This window comes from Stegodyphus dumicola, chromosome 1, assembly GCF_044657685.1.
Source record: "Stegodyphus dumicola isolate Sdum_Otavi_A_Nest chromosome 1, ASM4465768v1".
Lineage (NCBI taxonomy): Eukaryota > Metazoa > Arthropoda > Arachnida > Araneae > Eresidae > Stegodyphus > Stegodyphus dumicola.
The window spans coordinates 39,536,789-39,557,785 of record NC_140768.1 but is presented as its reverse complement, the minus strand read 5'-3'; the positions used below and the strand labels follow the sequence as shown (position 1 = coordinate 39,557,785).

Genomic DNA, 20,997 nt, shown 5'->3' with positions numbered 1-20,997 from the left:
TTTTTTTTATAATCCCCAGTAAGATTATTTTTTAATTAAAAATTAACAAGAATTCATTACATATTATCTACATCTATGTCTTCAATTTTCTCTTACGTAAATGCATATAATATAGACGTGAACATTTTGGAAGTTTTTACTCGTAGAGCTAGTAAAATACTGCAAAAACAATGCTGAGTTTAGTATATAGTGATACTCTTTTTTGGAGGGGGGGGGGGTAACTTACCCTTAGAATTTTTCTATAAAAGGTAAAATTAATCCTAAAAGTTATATTTTAAGCATAAAACACAACTGCATATAGTGCATATTAAAACAAACAAAATTTCTAATCAAAAAGCAACTATGATATTTGAGAATGGATACTAAAATTTTACACTACATATCATTCCTTTTTGTAATCAAGATTAAGGGTATATTTTTAAAATATGCAGTGAAATGTGGCAATCAATCATATATATATGAAAAATATAATAAATATTACTGAATAATTAAAATTAAATCTTTTATTACAATTGCTCTTAGTTTTAACACTTTCACTGCCAGAGCAGGTATATGAAAATTCACCAGAAGCAGGCTAACATGAAAACAAAGTGTTAGCATATATCTCACCAAATTCTGGCATATTAACTGACTAAGATAATAATATCCCATCATGCACCTATGTGTGATCAGCAGCAAAAATGAAATTTATTTTTGAGATATTGGCATAAATTATTAACTTTTGTGTAGCATTAGCAATATAATTTTAATCATAAATTATTTGCAAATATTTAAGGCTACCAGAAACACAAAAGAAATTTTTTAATTACTTTGGTATACATAAATTCCTGACTAATCACAAAGCTGTATAATATGCTTTATAATAATCTAAAATTACAAGTAAGATATATTTAGAAAAATAAAAAAAAGCACTGCTGTAAGAAGCCTATTGTAGAAAAAATGAGGATAATTTATTAGCCTGGAGATATAAAAGAGCAACATGCTACTTATCTTTGTACTGGCAAAGTGATTCACAACAGTACACACCCGATATTCAATCAAAAAGTTTACTCGATGTTTTAACCAAAAAGGATAGACTACAAATAAATTATACCATTATTCACATTAAAACAAAAGTATTTACTATTGATAGTTTCTCATGTAATAAAGCTTTACTGAGAGCTTTTCAATACATGAAATTTTAAGTACCTCTTCCCTTAAAAGTAATATGATTTTTCACTTCAAAAGTTATATATTAATAATATTATGAAGTCTCAGATCCGGATTCGTTCAACCACTTCAGTAATTCCGGATTTAGGATTTGTACAGATATTAAATCATCAGTTTAAATTTAGTAAGATAACATGTACATAAAACTTATAAAATATTAAAAAGTAATTCATGAAATAATGACCTTAAGGGAATTAAAATTAACCGGGGGGGGAGGAAACCTCAATATTTGTTTGCTTTATAAAACATTTCTTTCAATGTAAATTGCTTAATTTATTTCAATTTAGTGCTAATACCTTCTCTTTAATCTCATACTTCTAATACTTTATCTTTTATAGACATACTGTATTTGCCGGCATATAAGACGCACCTCTTTTTTATACACATTTTTTAAGGATAAAACCTTATTACTGATCATTATAATAAGTCCGACAAGTTCTTATTTTCTCAGTTTGGGGTGGCCCAAAATGCCTCTCTGCAGCCCTGTTTCCATGTTCTTTAGCATATGTAATTGCACATAGCTTGTATGCTATATTATAGCAATGTTGCAGTTGTTTTTGAGCCATAACTTAACAAAAAATTTAAGGAAATTGAACAGTAGAAATTTTGCACACTTGAAAGCCATTTACAAAAGTTGGAAAGTTTAAACCAACCCAGCTGTGATCGTCGATGATAGCTCATGCACTTTCGCTGAGCTCTACGTAACTGTAATATTCCCACACTCCGTAAGGGAATAAGGGGGAAAAAAATTGCATAACTCTGAATAGAGGGAATTTCCAGAAATAAATGTAATCAAAAACTGAGTATCGACGTATAAGACACACTCCGTTTTTTCAAAGAAAAAGGAACAGAAAAAGAAATTACCACCGGCATATATGGTAATTTCTTGTTCAGTTACAAGTTCCATTGTTCAAGTCCTGTAACTGCCTCATCGAGAATTCCCACAAAACTGCCAATTGAAATTTCCTTGTTCTCAACAACCTCTCTATCAATTTCTTTACTACTGGTAGCAAAATTTTCTGAATTTAGAACCATTGTACAGATTTCGCCACCCATTAGTTGAATGGTGATTGGAGCATTGTTATCATAATGAAAAATTGCTGTTATATCATCTTCATTTATTACCAGTTCTCCACATTTATTCACAAATTTCATTCATTGAAAAATTTCCCCTTTAGCTTGTGATATCTGAAAGTCTCCAACCTTCGTGGTTATCATTATACCATTAAGCTAGCATATGCTATACATTAATGGCGATATATCACGAGATTGGTATCTAAAGGCATATTTCTCTGCTAAATTTTGTCTTGCCTCCATACCCTGATGAAGTTAAGACTGAATTACATTAGTTAAGTTACTTATCATACACCTACTTCCTGCACATACCTTATCCAAGTTCCGAATAAATCCTTACATATACTTAAGGCTTATCCAAGGCTGATGTTAGACATTTTGCAGTACCATTTGGCCTCTGCAGGTTCACAATTCTGCTGCCAAGCAGCTCTCTAAATTCTAAAAATTTTGTATCTCAGTACCTCCCCTTAATTCTAAAAGATTTATACTTATACCTATTTCCTGCACATGCCTTATCCAAGTCCCGAATAAATCCTTATATACAGTGGTGGCCAAAATTGTGGACACTTTAGAAATTTTTATGTTTTTGAACTTTGTATGCTTATAGAAAACGTTACGTTTCACAAAATGCAAACTTGTATATATCAAGTATGTATTTTAAAGAGAATTTATTACTGAATTCAATACAAAATACAAAATTCAATTATTTGCAATACAAAAAAAGTTAAATGATAACAGTTCTCAATATACATTAGATAGTGATGATTGCAGTGAGTTATCAGTACTTAGTAGGGTACACTTTATTTTTTATTACAGCTTCACATCGACGCTTCATTGAGCTGACAAGAGTTTTTAACTCTTACCAGTTAACAATTATAGCCTCAATTAGTTCCATTTTATTTGATGGGCACCTCATTTGGACAAGAGTTTTCAAACGGTGCCACAAATTTTCGATAGGATTGAGGTCAGGACTGTTTCCTGGCCATGACCACAATTTAATGCTCTTTGTACGAAACCACTCTTTCGATATTTTGGCCATGTGGCAAGGAGCAGAATCCTGCTGAAAAATAAACGAAGCATTGTTGGGAAAGAGATCTCTGATGGAAGGTAGAAGTTTTGGTTCTAGAATAGTGTCAATGTATTTTCTGGCATTCAGTGTCCCATCGATGACATGAAAGCGACCAATACCATCTGCTGACATGCATGACCAAATCATAACACTAACTGGGTTCTTCACAGTTGCTTGAATGCAGTCAGGATGTAGCTCTTCTCCTATTCTATGTCTTACATATTTTCGCCCATCACTAACGAATAACGATATCTTAGTTTCATCACTCCATATAACTTGTGACCACTGATCATCTGTCCAATTAATGTCATCTGGAAGTCCAGATTTTAGATCATTCCCAATATTAGACAATCGGACTTTGGACCATATTAAACTTCTGAATTACTTAAATTTTCTTGCTTTAAGTTTATGCTTTTACTCTTTAAAAGAAAAATGTAAATGCTTTTAAATATTATACATATCACACATGAATAGTTTAAAGATTCCTTTGCCCACTGTAGTCTTTGTTTCGTTGCTGAAAAATTAAGTTAAGGCTTTTTTCGTGGAATTCTACCTCTCAGTCCAACATCTGTTAATCTCCTGATTGCTCTTGAACTGACAGAAACACCAGCATCATTCAGATCACTTCTGATGGCCGCTGATGACATTTTTCTATCTTGGAGACATAGTTTTTTATTCTTCTGTCATCAATAGATGTGGTGCACCTTTTTTCAGCCTTTTCTTTCTTTGTTTTTTATTGAATTTGTCTCCTGATATCATAAACAAAACTTTCGGACTCCAGATATAGTCACTGAACCACCCACCTGCCTTCAATTTCAGCATAGGAAAGACCACTTTCTCGTAACACAATAATATTACATCTCTTTCTAGGTGTCCGATCTACTCTTTTATTTGATGTCATTGCTTCTTGACTAAATATTAAAAATTTTTACAAAAATTCCTACTTGTAATTGCGTGTATAAGAAACATGTCCTCTTTCTACAGAACAAAGCAAACTAATGAATTGTTTCAAGTATAAACATGATGTCAGCTTCTACTGGCAGTTACTAACATTTGATTGGTTCTCAGAACAACAACAGTGATTGGCCAGGAAAGCTAGACATTACAAACCACTTACTTCATAACTGTGTTTTTTATTTATATTAAAGTACATATAACTTTTATGTATTGCAAATAATTGAATTTTGTGTTTTGTATTGAATTCAGTAATAAATTCTCTTTAAAATGATATATACAAGTTTGCATTTTGCGAAACGTAACATTTTCTATAATCATACAAAGTTCAGAAACATAAAAATTTCCAAACATGTCCACAATTTTGACCACCACTGTATACTTAAGGCTTATTCATATACTTAAGGCTTATTCTGCAGGTCCACATTTCTGCTGACAAGCATCTCTCTAAATTCCAAAAATTTTGTCACCACTAAATTTTGCATCCCAGTCCCTTCCCTTAATTCAAAAAATTCTGCTATCCCTTAATTTTGTTACTCAATGCTCCTGTTAATTCTAAAAATTTTACCTCCTCTAAATTCTGCTGCCCGGTGTGGCTACACCATCACTGGCACTCATCCAAGGCTTAAAGAAATAACAAATCTGTATTCTGAGTTCAATCAGCACTAAATAGAATTATTCAATCAGCATTAAATGCAATCATTTATGATCATTATTGAGCTATTAGTATCATTTACAAAATCTACTTTTTTGCATATGGAAAGAAATTTCTTTCCGTTAGTACACTCTATGCTTCAGAGTAAGGTTCTAAATCCAGGCAAACGAGTTCGCTGCATGAGAGTTTTCATGATTTTCCCATGTATAACATGGATATGAGAAAATTTCTTTTAAAAAGTCCTTCATGAAGGTATCTCTTTCCATTATCAGATAGCCTTTGAGTCGCTTTGTCTTAATCAATAAAAATCACCTCACTTTGCAGCGGAATTAGATAAATGGTTAATGCAAACCAATGATAAATGGTTACTATGCTCTTTGGTATTCAATTACTAACATTAAAAATTAAAAAACTGTTTACGCATCGCTGCAAGGGTAATTTCTCAAGCTACAGTGTGTTGATATTCATGCAGTGATAAAAGCAAAATAAATAAATAACAATTCACCAGGTTGGCACACAGTGTTGAAGTGAAATTCAGGATTCTTCATATATCTTATTATGAAAATTATCGAATGCACAAGTATAAGATATTAAAAAAAAAGTTTGGGTCATCTGGAAGTCCAGATTTTAGATCATTCCCAATATTAGACAATCGGACTTTGGACCATATTAAACTTCTGAATTACTTAAATTTTCTTGCTTTAAGTTTATGCTTTTACTCTTTAAAAGAAAAATGTAAATGCTTTTAAATATTATACATATCACACATGAATAGTTTAAAGATTTGAAATTTACTTTAAAAGATGAAGGTTAGCTATAAAGAAATAGAGTTTAAGCCATTCAATTCCAAATAACTGCAGGGATAAAACTGCAATTTTTTTCCTAATAAATAATACTTACAAGAAACTAATTAGTTGATGTTTCCTACTAAGAGGAGTAGGTGTCTGAAAATGCTTCATTTCGATTACATCAGACTCTTTTAGCTGCAAAAGATCTGGTTGAAGTGCAAGAGTTCCATTAGGATGTAACACAACAAATGGTTTGCCCTGTTTATACAATGTACATATTAGTATCTTATATTAATAAATGTAAATTCCAAAATTTAAAAAAAAGTATCAAACTTTATATTCTCACTTTTGTATGAAAATGTTGATCAGCAGAAGATTTATACGAGTTATTTACATCTGCTATAGCCAGACGTGGATATAAGGCACTACATACGATAAATTTTAAACAAGTAATTTCCCGGTGACTGCTGACTTGACTTTTTGATGCTAACATCTGGAAATATACTACAGTTACTAATTAAAGATACAACTGCTGATTCTTAAATAATGAATCTCTTATTTATATACAGGAAATGATACTATGAAAAATCTTTTAAAATATTATCTAAACTAAAGGAATAACTGCATTTTAGCAGAAAAAATATGTTGAAATTAAATTATATTAAATAATACAATGATAACCTTCCAACCTGTTATAAACATGCAAAAGAAAATGTTGAGAACCAATAAAAACAAAATTTTTATCGGTTCTCAATTTTTTCTATTATTTTCATAATACTTGTGATAGTTGCGATTTTAATAAGTAATGCAATTTAATTACAATATATATATTACACAGAAAATATAACTTACCTCAACTTGCCATTTATCATTGGATATGCGGAAATCTACATCATGAATATCTATCTTTCCATCATCACTATCAGCATCTTCTTGTTCCAGAGTGACAGTTTCCAGCTTTAGAAATTTACGTTTTCGAGGAGCTTGATGATATTGTCTTTTCATATCTCGCAAATGATTAAGTTCTCCATGTCTTTTCGATCTATCATGACTGCTAGTCTCTACATCAAAATCTGGTAACAGCTCAGTATCCTAAAGCACAGTAAATAAAATTATATAATTTAAGCTCACATTATAAAAGCAACATTTTAATGTGAGAGGTAAAAAAACCAGAAACTGAAAAATAAGAATTTAAAGCATCGCACAGTACAAATTTAGTGATCTGGAATCAGTTGGGCTTCGGTAATTCTAGATTTTTAATCATTAATTTAAATCTAGTAAGCAGATATGTAGAAATTACAAAATTTATCACAAAATAATGAAGCACTCTTTAATTTTATACACAGACATTCAGTTACAGCCCTGAAATTGCCATCTCAAGAATTTCCACTAAATGGTCAATTGAAACTGCTTCATTCTCAACAACTTCTTTATCATGTTCTTCATTATTTGAGAATTTCTGGAATTCATTATTTGTTATTTGAGATTATTCAAATTGTTATTTGAGTTAATTCATTATTCATTATTTGAGAATTCTTCATTATTATGAGTGAATTTCTGGAATTAAACCTATAGCACAGATCTTGCCATCTGCTGGGTAATGACAAGGCCATTATCATTGCAAAGATGTCAGTTAATTCACATTCATCTAGCATTCCTTCACATTTCTTTATGGACTCCATTAGTCAGAAAGTTTTGCAGTTCTCTTCTGTCAAAGCAATTCCATTTATTTGTTATTGTCGTTTTGCATAGCGAATTTCTTGAGTGCTGCATGTCATTAGTTCTGCCCCCCCCCTCTTGGTGAAACTCTGTGTTTCATCGGCATAGATTCTTTTTAATTTTTTTAAGATTTAAAATTTGTAAAAAAGAACAAGACAAGCAGCTATCCTATTTCTTCAAGGAAAACCTATTCAGCACAAAGAAAAATTATGTTTCAATACCCACCTCATGAAATTTAAATGTGAGTGGAAGCTGAAAAGGTGATATTTTCTGCTTACTAGAAATTGTCAATTAACTGGCGATTGAGGCACTGTCATCACAAATGAAAATTCCATTATATAGTCTTTATTTGGTAATTCTTCACATTTATTTAATAAAAATTTTTGTTTGTACTGCAGATACTACCTAAAAACATTCATATTCACAATTACAGAAGGTTATTCACACTGGAAATGATTATCAACTTAAATCTTTGGGAATCTACTTTAATTTCGGAGACATTTTCATGAGCATCAATTCCCCACTAGAAATAGACTTTTCCAACAGAAAAAATACTCTTTCTTACAAGGTTGGAATTGTATGACAGTGATTTGAATAGCATGTAGATGAATCCCATTTGATGTCCAGGCATCCTAATTTGCTATACCTTAATTCTACTAAATACATCTGGGATTTCATGAAGCACCAACTCGAAACTCAATAACCACCTTCTCATAATCTACAGCAATTGGATGATCTCTGTTTGAAATCCAGTGCAATCTTTCTCAAGACATTTGACAAGGACTAGCAGAATTCGTGACGATAGGCTGTAATTAATTTGGATGTCTAATGTGAAGCAGCAGGTATTAAGAAGGTAATCATACCATTTTTATTGATCAGTGCAGATACAACTATGATATTTTGAACTTATATTATATCAAGAATAGAAGGTAGCATAAATTATGAAATTATTTTCATATTTAAATTAGTAAAAATAATGAATTGGTAGCATTTGGCGATACAATAGTAGCAAAACATCTATGGAATTACTTTCAAAAAGAAATGAACACACTACATATATGAAATTTACCAGTGTTAGCATAATTTAAATAATGAACAGATGAAAAAATAAATGAATAAAAAAGATAAAATTTGAACAGCTGTGAAATGTATGCAAAATTAGATATTCTGTTATTGAGACTAGATTCAGAAATATATATATATATAAGTATGCATACATGAATACATGATTTTAATTTGCAAAATCTAAAGCATATAAAGAAGCATTACAGAAGTTCAAACCTCAGTTTATGAAATTAATAGTTTATAAGCAAGTGGGACACAACACCTACATCACAGGTTACTGCCAGGTATTAAAGCTTTTAAGGATAATCTCAGTTTGCTTTCTTGTGGAAATGCATCAGGTGACTTCTAAAGCAAGCCTCTGTTCACTTATTGAACTAAAATGCCTTATACACTGCAAGAAATTGTTTTGAGCATTTGTTGGTTATGTGAGTGGAATAAAGTTTCGGTAAATAAAAAAGAAGCCCTCTTTAATGCCTGGTTTGAAAATTCATTCATTAAAAAAGTACAAACAAATATGACCTTTAAAGTTTCCCTAATTCTCAATAACACTACAGGACACAATGCTGAAATCCCCAAAACATTGCATCCAATGCAGAGGCTTTATTCTTTCCACCGGACACTAGTTAATCCAACCAGTGAATCAAGGAATCACAAAAGCAATCAAAACCTATTATGTCGGTCATTTTACATCTCTGTGAATAAAGCACTGCAGAAAGGAAAGCATGATATACTAACAGCATTTCAGGAAGCAATTCAACCTACACACAGAAATGATTAAACCTGCAAGAGAACAAGCGAATTCATCAACAATGAATGCTTGTTAGCACCCATCTCTGATCCAAGTTGTCAGCAATTTTAAAGGATTTCTATTAGTTGAAAATGAAGCTAAGGAAATTGTACAAATTGCAAACCCAATAAGCACTAAAGGATTTTTAGGTACAGGGAAAAAAAAAAAAAAATTAAAGAATTAGTCAGGAATGATGATCGTAAAGTGACAGATGAAGAATTTGATGATATTAATACCCCAGTGGACTATTAAAGCAGCAAAAGTTAAGTTAAGATCCTTTAATATACAAAATAAATTGTTAAGAGAGACACAAGAAATATCTTGTAATAGAGACCGACTCAAAAAAGAAGAGGACACTATGAGAGGTATTGGAAAAACTTTAGGCACTCTTTTACTGTGAAACATTCAACAAATTGCATCAGATGTTGTCCTGAGCAAAAATCATCAACTATTTAAAAAATAATTGTATTGTACCTATTTATTATGTAGAAACAGAAATCCTTTCAGCTCACATTTGCTTCATTTTTTACTTTTAATTAAAATAATGTTAAGGTTTGGATAAGTTATACATACTTTCTTAACTTCTATACCTAACACATTTTTTGCAGTGTATTCCAAGTTAACTACTTGGAATACAATTTTGCTGTATGCATAATGTGTTAATGATGTAATCTCCAAGTTCGGCAACAGCTTACTTCAAATTCAAAACCAAAGTAATTAATTTGCCAATTTGAGCACAGTTGGCTTCATGACTTATCTCTTATCACACTGATTTAATGACACTGATTTAATGGCAAAATGAAAGTATGATGTAAATTCATTAAAAGTCACCTTTAAGAGATCTCGAAACTGGCGTCTGAGTTTATTCATTTCATAAAACCTCTGTTCTTCTAAACCTTTCCTTCTGCACCATTTACGAGAATTGCTGTGTCTTTCTGATTTTACTTCAAGCCATTTACCATAAACATTTAACAAAGTGAAGGGGTCACCATGATCAGATTCTAAATTTTGCCTTGCTGCCTAAATATAAACACAAAATGCATGTAATACTACTATGTAAAATAAGATTTTGCACAATAAAATAGACAACACAATTATACATTTTCAAATGGCACTAGTTAAGATTTCACATATGTTCACAAACTATGAATGATAGCACATATACATATAATTAATACATATCAGAAAAACTTGCATAGTTTTCTTGATTAAAAAAACTTATTTCCAAATCAGTATACTGTTGTATCTTATGGAAGAATAAAAATTAGAGTTAAGCAATTTTAATGTGCAAAAGAGTTTTTTTATTTGTGTAAATTGCTGATTTAAAATTTTAAAAATGAAGGAAAAAAGTACCAGAACATCATTCAATCTATATCAAGTATGAGGAATTACAAATTTTAACATGAAATTCTCCAAAAATATTTCTGTCAATAAAGTGCAAGGAAAATTTAAAGAAACAACTAAAAAGACGCTTTATCTTAATTTCATTCAGTGAATTCCAATTATTGTTAGTTGATTGAAAGCTCAAGATCATTGTTACTACATAATCCAGCAGGATTCACTTTTGTTTCACAGAAATAGTACATGTTCTTAAGGTGTGTATAGAAAGAAGCACAAGGAGATGCTTAAAATTTTAATTACAAAAATTGCACAAATAGCTGGATAAAAATTTTGCAAGCCCAAGATCGAATGTGTCAGAGAAGGCATTTAACAGACTGTGAAAAATAGCATGTGATGTGGAGAATAGAAATAGGACAGAAAAATGTACAGATTTGTAAAGAACTAAAAGTAGTCAAATGCATCACATCAGGAATCTGGAAACAGTTTTCACTGGTGATGTGTGCAGACAACCAGGTCAAGATAAAAAAAACCAGCCATATCAAATTCTTAGAACCAGTATATGGCAATGATTGCTAAAAGAAATAGACAACTGACGTCACCATGAATTGTGCAGGAGCTTGCTTTTGATACAGGAACTTGAATATCCAGATAGGCCAGGAGTGATGAGCTATATAAAAGGGGCCTATATAAAAGGAAACTTATAATTTGTGTCCCTTTAACGCAGGCTGCTAAATATGCCCAACAGCAATGGTGCAAGGACCATTATGACAGGAATTCTATGAACTAGAACTGAGTTATTTTTAATAAGTTTCAGTTTTGTATGGAGCAACTCCAGATATATTTCGATAATGGAGGAAGCAAAATACACACAGTAATCTTAAAAATACATATGGAACATATTCGTACAAATGCAGTGGAATCATGGTATGGATGGACATTATTCTGAATGGCCATACTGACCTATTCCTTTTTACCTGTGCAAATATGAATCCTAAAATATACAAAGACAAGGTTCTTTAATCTTATACCAAATTGTGGTAATATTGGAATTATTTCCTCTTAATGGATAATAATGCTCATTCCCACTATATTGGTCTAGTGACCAATTATCTTAAAGGCAACAGAATTTACCAGATAGAGCAGTTCGCATATCCTCCTGATTTAAATCCAACAGAACACACACAAAATGCATGAGGACATCAACTTACATTCCTGCAGCTCTCACTTGAGCATTCTTCTAGAAGCTTCAAGAAGCATCATGAATGTATTTTTTTTTTTACCATGGGACCTCTGGAACAGCATAATACACAGCATGGAAAATTGCTGTAATACTTGCATTTTGATCAAGGGTGACCACATTATCCCCCCCCCCGCTACATATAAAATGTTGTAGCATATGGCAAGTGCCCTTCTAATAGCAAATGTTCTGTAAACAATCTTGCAGTCATTGAAAGGCATGAAAATGAACAATGCTTTTATTGACTAATTTTGTTACATTGATGTATATATCACACTCTATATCACACTTTCTACATTCTTTATTCATTTTTCAGAAACAGGTCATTTTCTCACTTTCAAAATATATCAGGCATGACAAAATAAAGATCTTGTACATGTTCAGCATTATTAGCTGTAAAATTATTCAGTTACATGAGCTCCTTTAATTTTTACCACCAATGTAATTAAAGTACAGTTTCACATTACAGACAGAAATGCCCAATTAATTAATAAGAATGTTATTTTCCACATAGTTGTATATTCTCACTGATTCTGCATTTCTATTTATAAATTATTTTCATATGATAAGATTTACAGAGATCAGCAAAATGCTTCTTTTGGAAACAAAAAGAATTTTTTGTTAAACATTAATGAAACTTTCCATAGGTCACTAATATGTATACTTATAAAACAAAGTCTACATGGCTGAACTATAAAATATTTCACAGTGATCAATAAAATAAAAAAATAAACAGAAATTACATGAAAATTTTTAATTATGCTCAATTAGTTTCCTAATGAGGTGGCACAAGTCAGTTTGAACTAATTTATGAAGTTTAAAATGAGTATACACTGGTGTATTAAATTAAGGTCACAAACACATAAAAGTGGTATCTTGGAAAATAAATGGTTGTGATGAAATTTTGTTCACAGATGCCAGCTCTACAAGATAACCAAGAATAGCATAACAAAATAAACAGGGAGTAAATGTTTTGTGATATGTAAATGAATACAAAAATGATCAAAACATAGTCTCGGATGTTTCCAGAATGATCTGGTTAATAAAGAGAATAGCTAACATCTATCTATGGCATAGTGCATTTAGGGCCATGTTTTGATCTTTCTTGATGACATAGATCTTGGGCAGAATTGGCCATAGTTTGAACTGTTAGTACCTACAGTTTGAAATAGTTGCTATAACCTGGGCATTGGACCACTGAATCGACCTCTGCTTAAGACTGGCTAGACTTATACCTAGTGATGGCTATTCTAAATCAGAACTTGTTGTCTACACACTTGTGAGAACTCATTTAACATACAATGCAATGCTATAGTCAGATTTCACAGATTCATAAACCAGTCACTATTACGTTTTCTTATAAAATGTTTCTTTTTAAACTTTTATCACATTTCATATACACTGGTTTTCCATAATTTAATTATTATGAAAATAATAAGTTTTTATACATTTGAAAGAAAATAGTTATGGGAAGGAGTTTGGTACAGTTCAGTATTTGAATACTTAAGTGAAGAGAACACATAATGTTCATTCTAGGTCTTAGAAAAGTCTCTTTAACCCTGTTCTCATTTGCAAGTGCACAAAACATAGGAGCAAATAAAGTAATGGATTTTAAGAACATAACTCTATTCAAAATATGAAACACTGAAAATTAGCAGAATCCCTATTGGCAAAGCTTATGGATAATAAGATAAGTATTTGGAAAAAAAAACCTCAATCAAGAATAACTTTCCAAAGTTTACTTTTTTTATTAATTTACACTTATTATGTGCAGCTAATAGTACAAAATAGAATTAGATAAAACATATATTAACAAAACTGACATTTAAAAAAATTTATGTAACAATTATAATCATAGATATCTATCTGTTTAATGCAAATTTGTTGAAACTACTGGCGCTGCTTTCTCTACAGCAATACATATATTTTAATTTACTTTTTATTTAAAGCTATGAATTCCTCTTGAACATAAGTCATTAATCTTTCAAAGATTATTGTTAATGGTAAAATGTACTTGCGATAAAAAATCAACTCATAAGATTTGTAAAATTTTTTGTGTTTTCTCAAGTTATGTATGACACCAGTTTTTAAAATATTGATGGTAGTTAATTTTTTGAATTATTGCAAAAAATGTAATTGTAACTTTAATTTTGGACATCGGTATATATATATTTTGTACTTTTCTTAATTCAGCCCTCTATATGTTTCATACGTTGTTTCTTTAATGTATTGTTGATGATAATCATAATGTTTCCTATATGTGGATTAAATATGTTTTATATATAGCAAAACAATATTGCGTTAAATTTTATCACCGCCAATGTAGAAGGCAGCATCTTTACTTCCATTCTTTCCAATCATTACATTTTCACATAGCTAATATATCTCACAATACTACATTTTTAAGAGCAAGAATATACACTACTAAAATCACATTTCTTATAGCTTATCAGTGTGTCTTTGCTACTGCAAGAACTTTTTAAAAATGTAATTTTTTGTTAAAATTACAAAATTAAAATTTTATTACATCATTATAAGTTCTAATTTATCAAAGATATAAATTTTTCTGTTTCTCATCATCAAAAGTTTCCCACTTAATGCATCAAAAATGTGTGTATGTTTTTTAAATTCTTTTGCAATAAGTATAATTTTAGCAAAAAGAAAAAGGATAGCATTTCATTGCCTGAAGTTCAAAGTGGAAGAATCAAACAAATATGGCAAGCTAAAAAAAGAGAGAAAGAAAGAACGAAAGAAAAAGAAAAAACTGTAGATAATCTGTTTACATTACTATATAATTAGAACATCAATACATTACAGTTGGCACACAATCAAATGTAAATAATATATAATAATACTGATTACCAATGCAATAATGCTACTGCTATACTTCAAGATTGAGTTTCTTTTCTGTTTAAAAAAACTTACTTTCATATCAGAGTCCCTTAATGAACGATTCGTAAAAGGGGACTGAACACTCAGAGCAGCAGCTAATGATAGCATGGGTTCAATAACTGAAAATACACAACCATGTATCAACATTTTCCCAATGGTCACATCAACAGGCAGTTTAGAAAGCATCTGTCCCATAGGTGTTAAGGCTTCATCTTCAGTAAGTGCACCCTAATTTGATATATATATAAAAAAAAATAATAATTAATTTTCTTTTCTTGAATAATATTATGAATTATAATTAACTAATTACAGGCTACCTAAACAGCACAAAAATAATATCTGCATATATACATGGAAGAGAAGAATATTAACATTAAATTGAAAATTAAGTAAAACCCAGATTAATCACATCACTCAGTTCAATAAATTTCAGAAAACCATCTAAAATGCATGCTATTTTAAAGTAAAGAATTTGAGGGAAAAAAATGCATTTTTAGATGAATTATATGTGAAAAGTCATTTAAATGTTAAAAATTACAAGTACAGTTATAATGTTGGCTTTTTTCCTACATGCAGGTATGAGTAGCTCTTTTCATACACTCAAGTATACTATCGCATATTTGAAAATTGTTAGCTATAAGATATTTTTCAACTTAGTATGTTAAGTTACTTTCCTAATTACATAATAATAATTAACTGCAGCAATTATAATTACACTGTAATGAAATTAGATTATATATTGCATTTACATTGTAACTGCAATTAGATTTCACAATTACTTTGTTATAAAGAAGCTGCATAATCTAATCACAATTACAATATAGCTGCAATTACTTAGTCTAATTACAATTACATTGGAATAGCAATTGTATTTTGCCCCATGTGATATATCGAGAACTTAATCATAATTGGACTTAAAGCTGGCACTGTTCAGAATTCAAAGTTTTTTGGGATTCGTTAATTTTGCCCTAAATATGCAACAATCAATCGCAAATCCCTTATACCATCTAACTAAGAAAAACTCCAGATGGATTTGGACGAAGCATAGTCAAGAGGCTTTTCTAAACATTAAAAAAGAATTGTTTTTTGATGCATTATTATGCAAAAGTGTTGATGCATTATGATCCGAGATTACCTTTAACATTGGCAACTGATGCATCATCAATGGGGTTAGATGCAGTACCTTCTCACAAACTTCCTGATGGAACAGAAAGGCCAACTGCATATGCTTCTAGAACACTGACTGAAACGGAGAAAAAATATTCTCAAACCGATAAAGAAGCTTTGTAATTTATTTGGGGAACTAAAAAATTTGTTCTGTACTTAAAAGGGAGGAAACTTACACTAATTACAGATCATATACCTCTGTTGCAATTTTTTGCTCAAAGAAAGGCCAGATTTTGGAAACAAGAAGACTCATGCATTACGCTTTGGCTTTACAGTCATTCCAATTCAACATTTTTTACTTTCAAACAAACGAGCATGGTAATACTGACTTTCTGTCACGATTACGAACTCAGAGCAACTGTCTTCAGAATGATGTAACTATTTTGCAATTACAACAGATTGAAACTCTTCCAATCACTGCCAGAGATTTGGCTAAAGAAACTGAAATTGATGCAGAACTCAATCCTCTCCTACAAATACTCCAAAAGGCAGTGAATTGAAAGGAAGGGAGATGGAATACAGTCTCTAAGATGACTGTATAATGTATGGTCAATGCGTGTGTATTTCAAAATGATACCATGAGAACGTTTCGAAAGAGTTACACCACGGACATTTAGGGACTATAAAGATGAAAGCAATCGCTAGATCTTATGTGTTTTCGGAATGGTATAGATAAAGATATCGAACATACTGCTAAAAACTGTTCTGAATGTGCAAAACATAAAATAGATCCTCCTAAGGTAAAAGTTTGTTATTGGGAGTATCTGAGCGCTCCAATGGAACGTATTCACATCGATTATGCAGGACCTATTTTTGAGCATATGTTTTTAATAATAGTTGACTCTCACTCAAAATGGCTAGATGCCTATCCAATGAAATCAAGCTCGACTTTCAAAACAATAGAATGTTTATGGGACTTTTTTCCACGATTCGAATTACCAATATTGTTAGTGAGTGATAACAAACCACAATTCACTTCACATGAGTTTAAGATATTCCTGCAGAGTAATGGAATCAAACAAAAAACTACAGCACCATTTAAACCTTCTAGTAATGGGCAGGCTGAATGGTATGTGTTTACAGTAAAACAATCTTTAAGAACAATGCAAAATTATCTGGGAACTTTGAGCCAAAAACTCAGTACATTTTTGATGCAATATAGAAAAGCTCCGAATTTGACTACTCTACACTACTCTACAGAGCCCTGCAATGCTAATGCTAAAGAGCGAAATTCAAATTCATCAAGGTGATAAACAATGGAGATTTGGAACTGTCCAGTCCAAAGATGAGTAGCTTCATTACACTATAAATGTAGATGGTCAGCTATGGCGGCGACATATCGATAAGATGCGTGATGGAGGAACCATAACAGATGAAGGGTTCATACGTCCACCTCCAACTCTCGTTAATTCCAAAGAGCCTGATAACAATGGAGTTCCAGAACCATCCAAAGATAATAGACAGCAGGTAGATGAGTCTGTGTCATCTTCCCAGCCTATGGTTTTACCAGATGTTCCATCCACCAAACCTGCTGCTGATACAAGCAGGTTACCAAAGAAGCCTGCTGTGCCACAACCTTTGCACCGATCCAGTAGAATTGGACATCTCCCAGATAGATTGCAGTTGTGAAAAAGGGGAAAGGATGTGGTATATCGAGAACTTAATCATAATCGGACTTAAAGCTGGCACTGTGCCAAGCATCGCAAGCATGCGAAGTAGTTGTAAATCACAACTAAGACAGGAATGTGCATAGTTATAGGATACATGTGTAAGCGAAGATGATATCTTTTGTATATAATAAAGTAGCATGTAGTTTAATAGTCTTGTGAAATAATTACCCATCAAAAGAATACACAACACCCCAACTGTGCCTGATATTATGCATTCTAATAAACACAGGAAAACAGTGCAATTAATTCTTCAATAAATGAATACTAAATGACATATTAATAGATTATAATACAAAAGATGAAAATTCTTAGTGTAAATCAGGGGAGGGGCGAATTAGGCTAGATAACATGATAAAATCATCGAACTTAATTAAAAGTAATTGCTTATACACTTATTTCGTCTGAATATTTGATTTAACTCTCTCTCTTTTTAAAGAAAAATACAAAACAATTAAGCAAAGCTATCCAAAATACACTTTTAATTTTGTCAAGCAAACACTTTACCAACATTTTGACAGATTTCAAATGAGTTAATTGTGCTAAATGATTATTGTTCATACTGAATTAACATAAAGCAAGTTTCTCCATACAGCAGTCTTCAAATTAACAAATGACACTGTATATGGTTCACAGAAACATCCTTCTTCTTACGAAATTCATTAGCTTTTAAATGCCCATGCTATTATGAAACTTTTATATACACTACTACAGCAACATGGAATTAGGCCATGACAGTACAATAATGCTATTGTGGCCTGATAGAAATGACGGTAACATCAGATGATGTAGTATGCCAAAAAAGTAAGTCTAATGAATGAAAAACAGTAAACGAGCACTACTGATGGATAAGGGGAGATTTAGTTAGACATAACTTAAAACAGAAGCTATTTTAAGCCATTTGCTCATGAATGTACTAACTAGTTAATTATGACAAAACACATATCAGCTACCTGCCTAAGAAGTGGTGTTATACATATGACAAAATGAAAAATAAATCATGTGCTAGCCCATTCTGTATGGCCATTTGATCACATATTAGCCTTTTGTGAACATAAAATGAATATTAGCAAAGTTCTTAGCATACTTTCTTAAAATAACCTAGTTAAGTGCAACAACCTCCAAGAATATAGTAATTAGCATGATGCATTTATAGAACATATTTTTCATAGTTGAGAAACATAACACAAAAGCAGGATAATTTTTTAAAAAACAGAAGATTACACTATTTTTTGATGTAAAATGCTTTTATTAAGCTAAAAACAAACAGAAGTTATAAAGGTTGATCTTTACATTATGGTAACTTGGCGTTTTTTTTTTGGCGAAAATTTGGCGACCAACTCTCCTACAGCAACCCTCTATTTTTTTTTTCCCGCCGCCATTTTGTCTTCACGAAGTAAAGACATGTTTCTTTTCTTTTTATCTACTGAACACTTCTTCCAACAATCTACTAGCCGAATTACACTTATGCTAGAAATTTTATCTAATAAAACTACTTAATCATGACAAATATTCACTGCAAAATTGGGAAAAAGTGCACAATACCATACTCCTTACGCGTTTTCCAAAATAACACATACACATAAACCATGTACACGCCGACTTATTTTTACTTAAAAAAACATCCCAGAATTGCACAAAAATGGCATTGCGCACACTCTTCACTATATCCATGTACACTGCTTTTTTTTCATAAATTAGAAAAATTTCACGAAAATACATGACAATTTTCTCAATCTTTAAACCCGGTAAAAAGAACATATATGAAATTACCTGATCGCGAAAAAGTATTTACCCTTTCCAAATATGAACATTTCCACATATAAAATAAATAAAATATCCAAAAACTTTTACCTCTAAATCATCTATTACATTATACACGTCACCAACGAATTCATACCGCAAGCATTACAAATACTTAATATCAAATATTTAAATTATTTCCATTCACGTTTACTTCAACTTAAACGTATACCAAATTCCTACAAACATAAAATTCACAAAATAACTATCATTTAATTAAAATATCACTAAACCATGTACACGTCGACTTATTTTTACTTAAAAAAACATCCCAGAATTGCACAAAAATGGCATTGCGCACACTCTTTACTACATCCATGTACACTGCTTTTTTCTCATAAATTAGAAAAATTTCACGAAAATACATGACAATTTTCTCAATTTTTAAACCCGGTAAAAAGAACATATATGAAATTACCTGATAATGTATACCAAATTCCTACAAACATAAAATTCACAAAATAACTAAAATTTAAAATGACTAAAAAACTAAAATTAACTAAAAAATAACTAAAATTATTTATTTAATTAAAATATAATTAAATTCAAAAACACTACTTAAAATATAAATGAGCACATACATTAAATTAATAAAAATCACCTTACAATCCTAATTACTTTAAACTAAATCATTGCTAATAACAATTTTCCCAATAATACCAAATTCCTTTACTTCCACCTTACATTTAGAACAATGCATAAAAATAATATCCTCAAGTAATTAAAAATACTAACTTACCTAATCTTCTTCAGAATCTTGATTACGTGTCCGATAAACTTTTCTTTAGTTACGGCCATGGGATCCAAAAATTCACGAACACTGTTTCACACAACACAGAATAAACCAAATACAAAATTTCCAGATTTTTTCCCGATTCCCCCCCCCTTTTCCGATTCAAAAACCGTAATTCGTCCATTAATATCACATGACATATCCCATGATCTCTCATTTCCCTCACACAAAATAATGCGTAATCGGAACTGAGTACTGCTCACATTATTACCAAAGTCCCAGGTAGTAACCTTTATCGCCTCCAAAATGTCGCCAAACTACCAGTTACCATATTGTAAAGATAAACCGTTATAAATATTTGAATTGGAAATGAAATATAACTTGAATGAAAAAAATTGTATTAAACTATTTGTACAAATTAGACTTACTTATTAAAATTATAAACGTAAAATTAAAGGATAAAATAATAATAAAATTTAATAATCTCAGTTTTAATACTGAATTGTATTTCTTCAGGAACATAACTAACCTTACTACTGGAATTAAAAACACTTTTTCATACAGCACTTAAAAAGCACAAAATTAATAGAATGGTGTGAATATTTACAAAAATATAGATGTTAATTTTTTTTTTTTTTTTTTCCCCATTTTTACTAACTCTGTAACAGCCAATTTAATTATATCTAAGGTTCTACTCTTATAATTGCCCTAAGATCACCAAATGTGGTGATATATGTTCTGCACTGGTTTTTGGCGGGCGTGATTGTGGTGCTGTGCGATGGTTTTGGGGACGATGTTTGTATGGCAACCCTTTTGGCGTTGAAACTTAACTCTTTT

At 31.0% G+C, this 20,997-nt stretch overlaps 1 protein-coding gene across 1 annotated transcript in view; it reads right to left on the bottom strand.

Annotated features, from left to right (window-relative positions):
* LOC118183417 (putative ATP-dependent RNA helicase DHX34) overlaps positions 1 to 20,997 on the bottom strand; it is a 57,822-nt gene that overhangs the window by 17,597 nt on the left and 19,228 nt on the right. The window contains exons 8-12 of the mRNA XM_035352937.2: positions 14,824 to 15,018; positions 10,152 to 10,340; positions 6,602 to 6,841; positions 6,096 to 6,242; positions 5,862 to 6,007 (exon numbers count right to left, since the gene is read on the bottom strand). Of these exons, the coding sequence (XP_035208828.1) occupies positions 5,862 to 6,007; positions 6,096 to 6,242; positions 6,602 to 6,841; positions 10,152 to 10,340; positions 14,824 to 15,018 (917 nt within the window). The remainder of the gene's footprint in view (positions 1 to 5,861; positions 6,008 to 6,095; positions 6,243 to 6,601; positions 6,842 to 10,151; positions 10,341 to 14,823; positions 15,019 to 20,997) is intronic.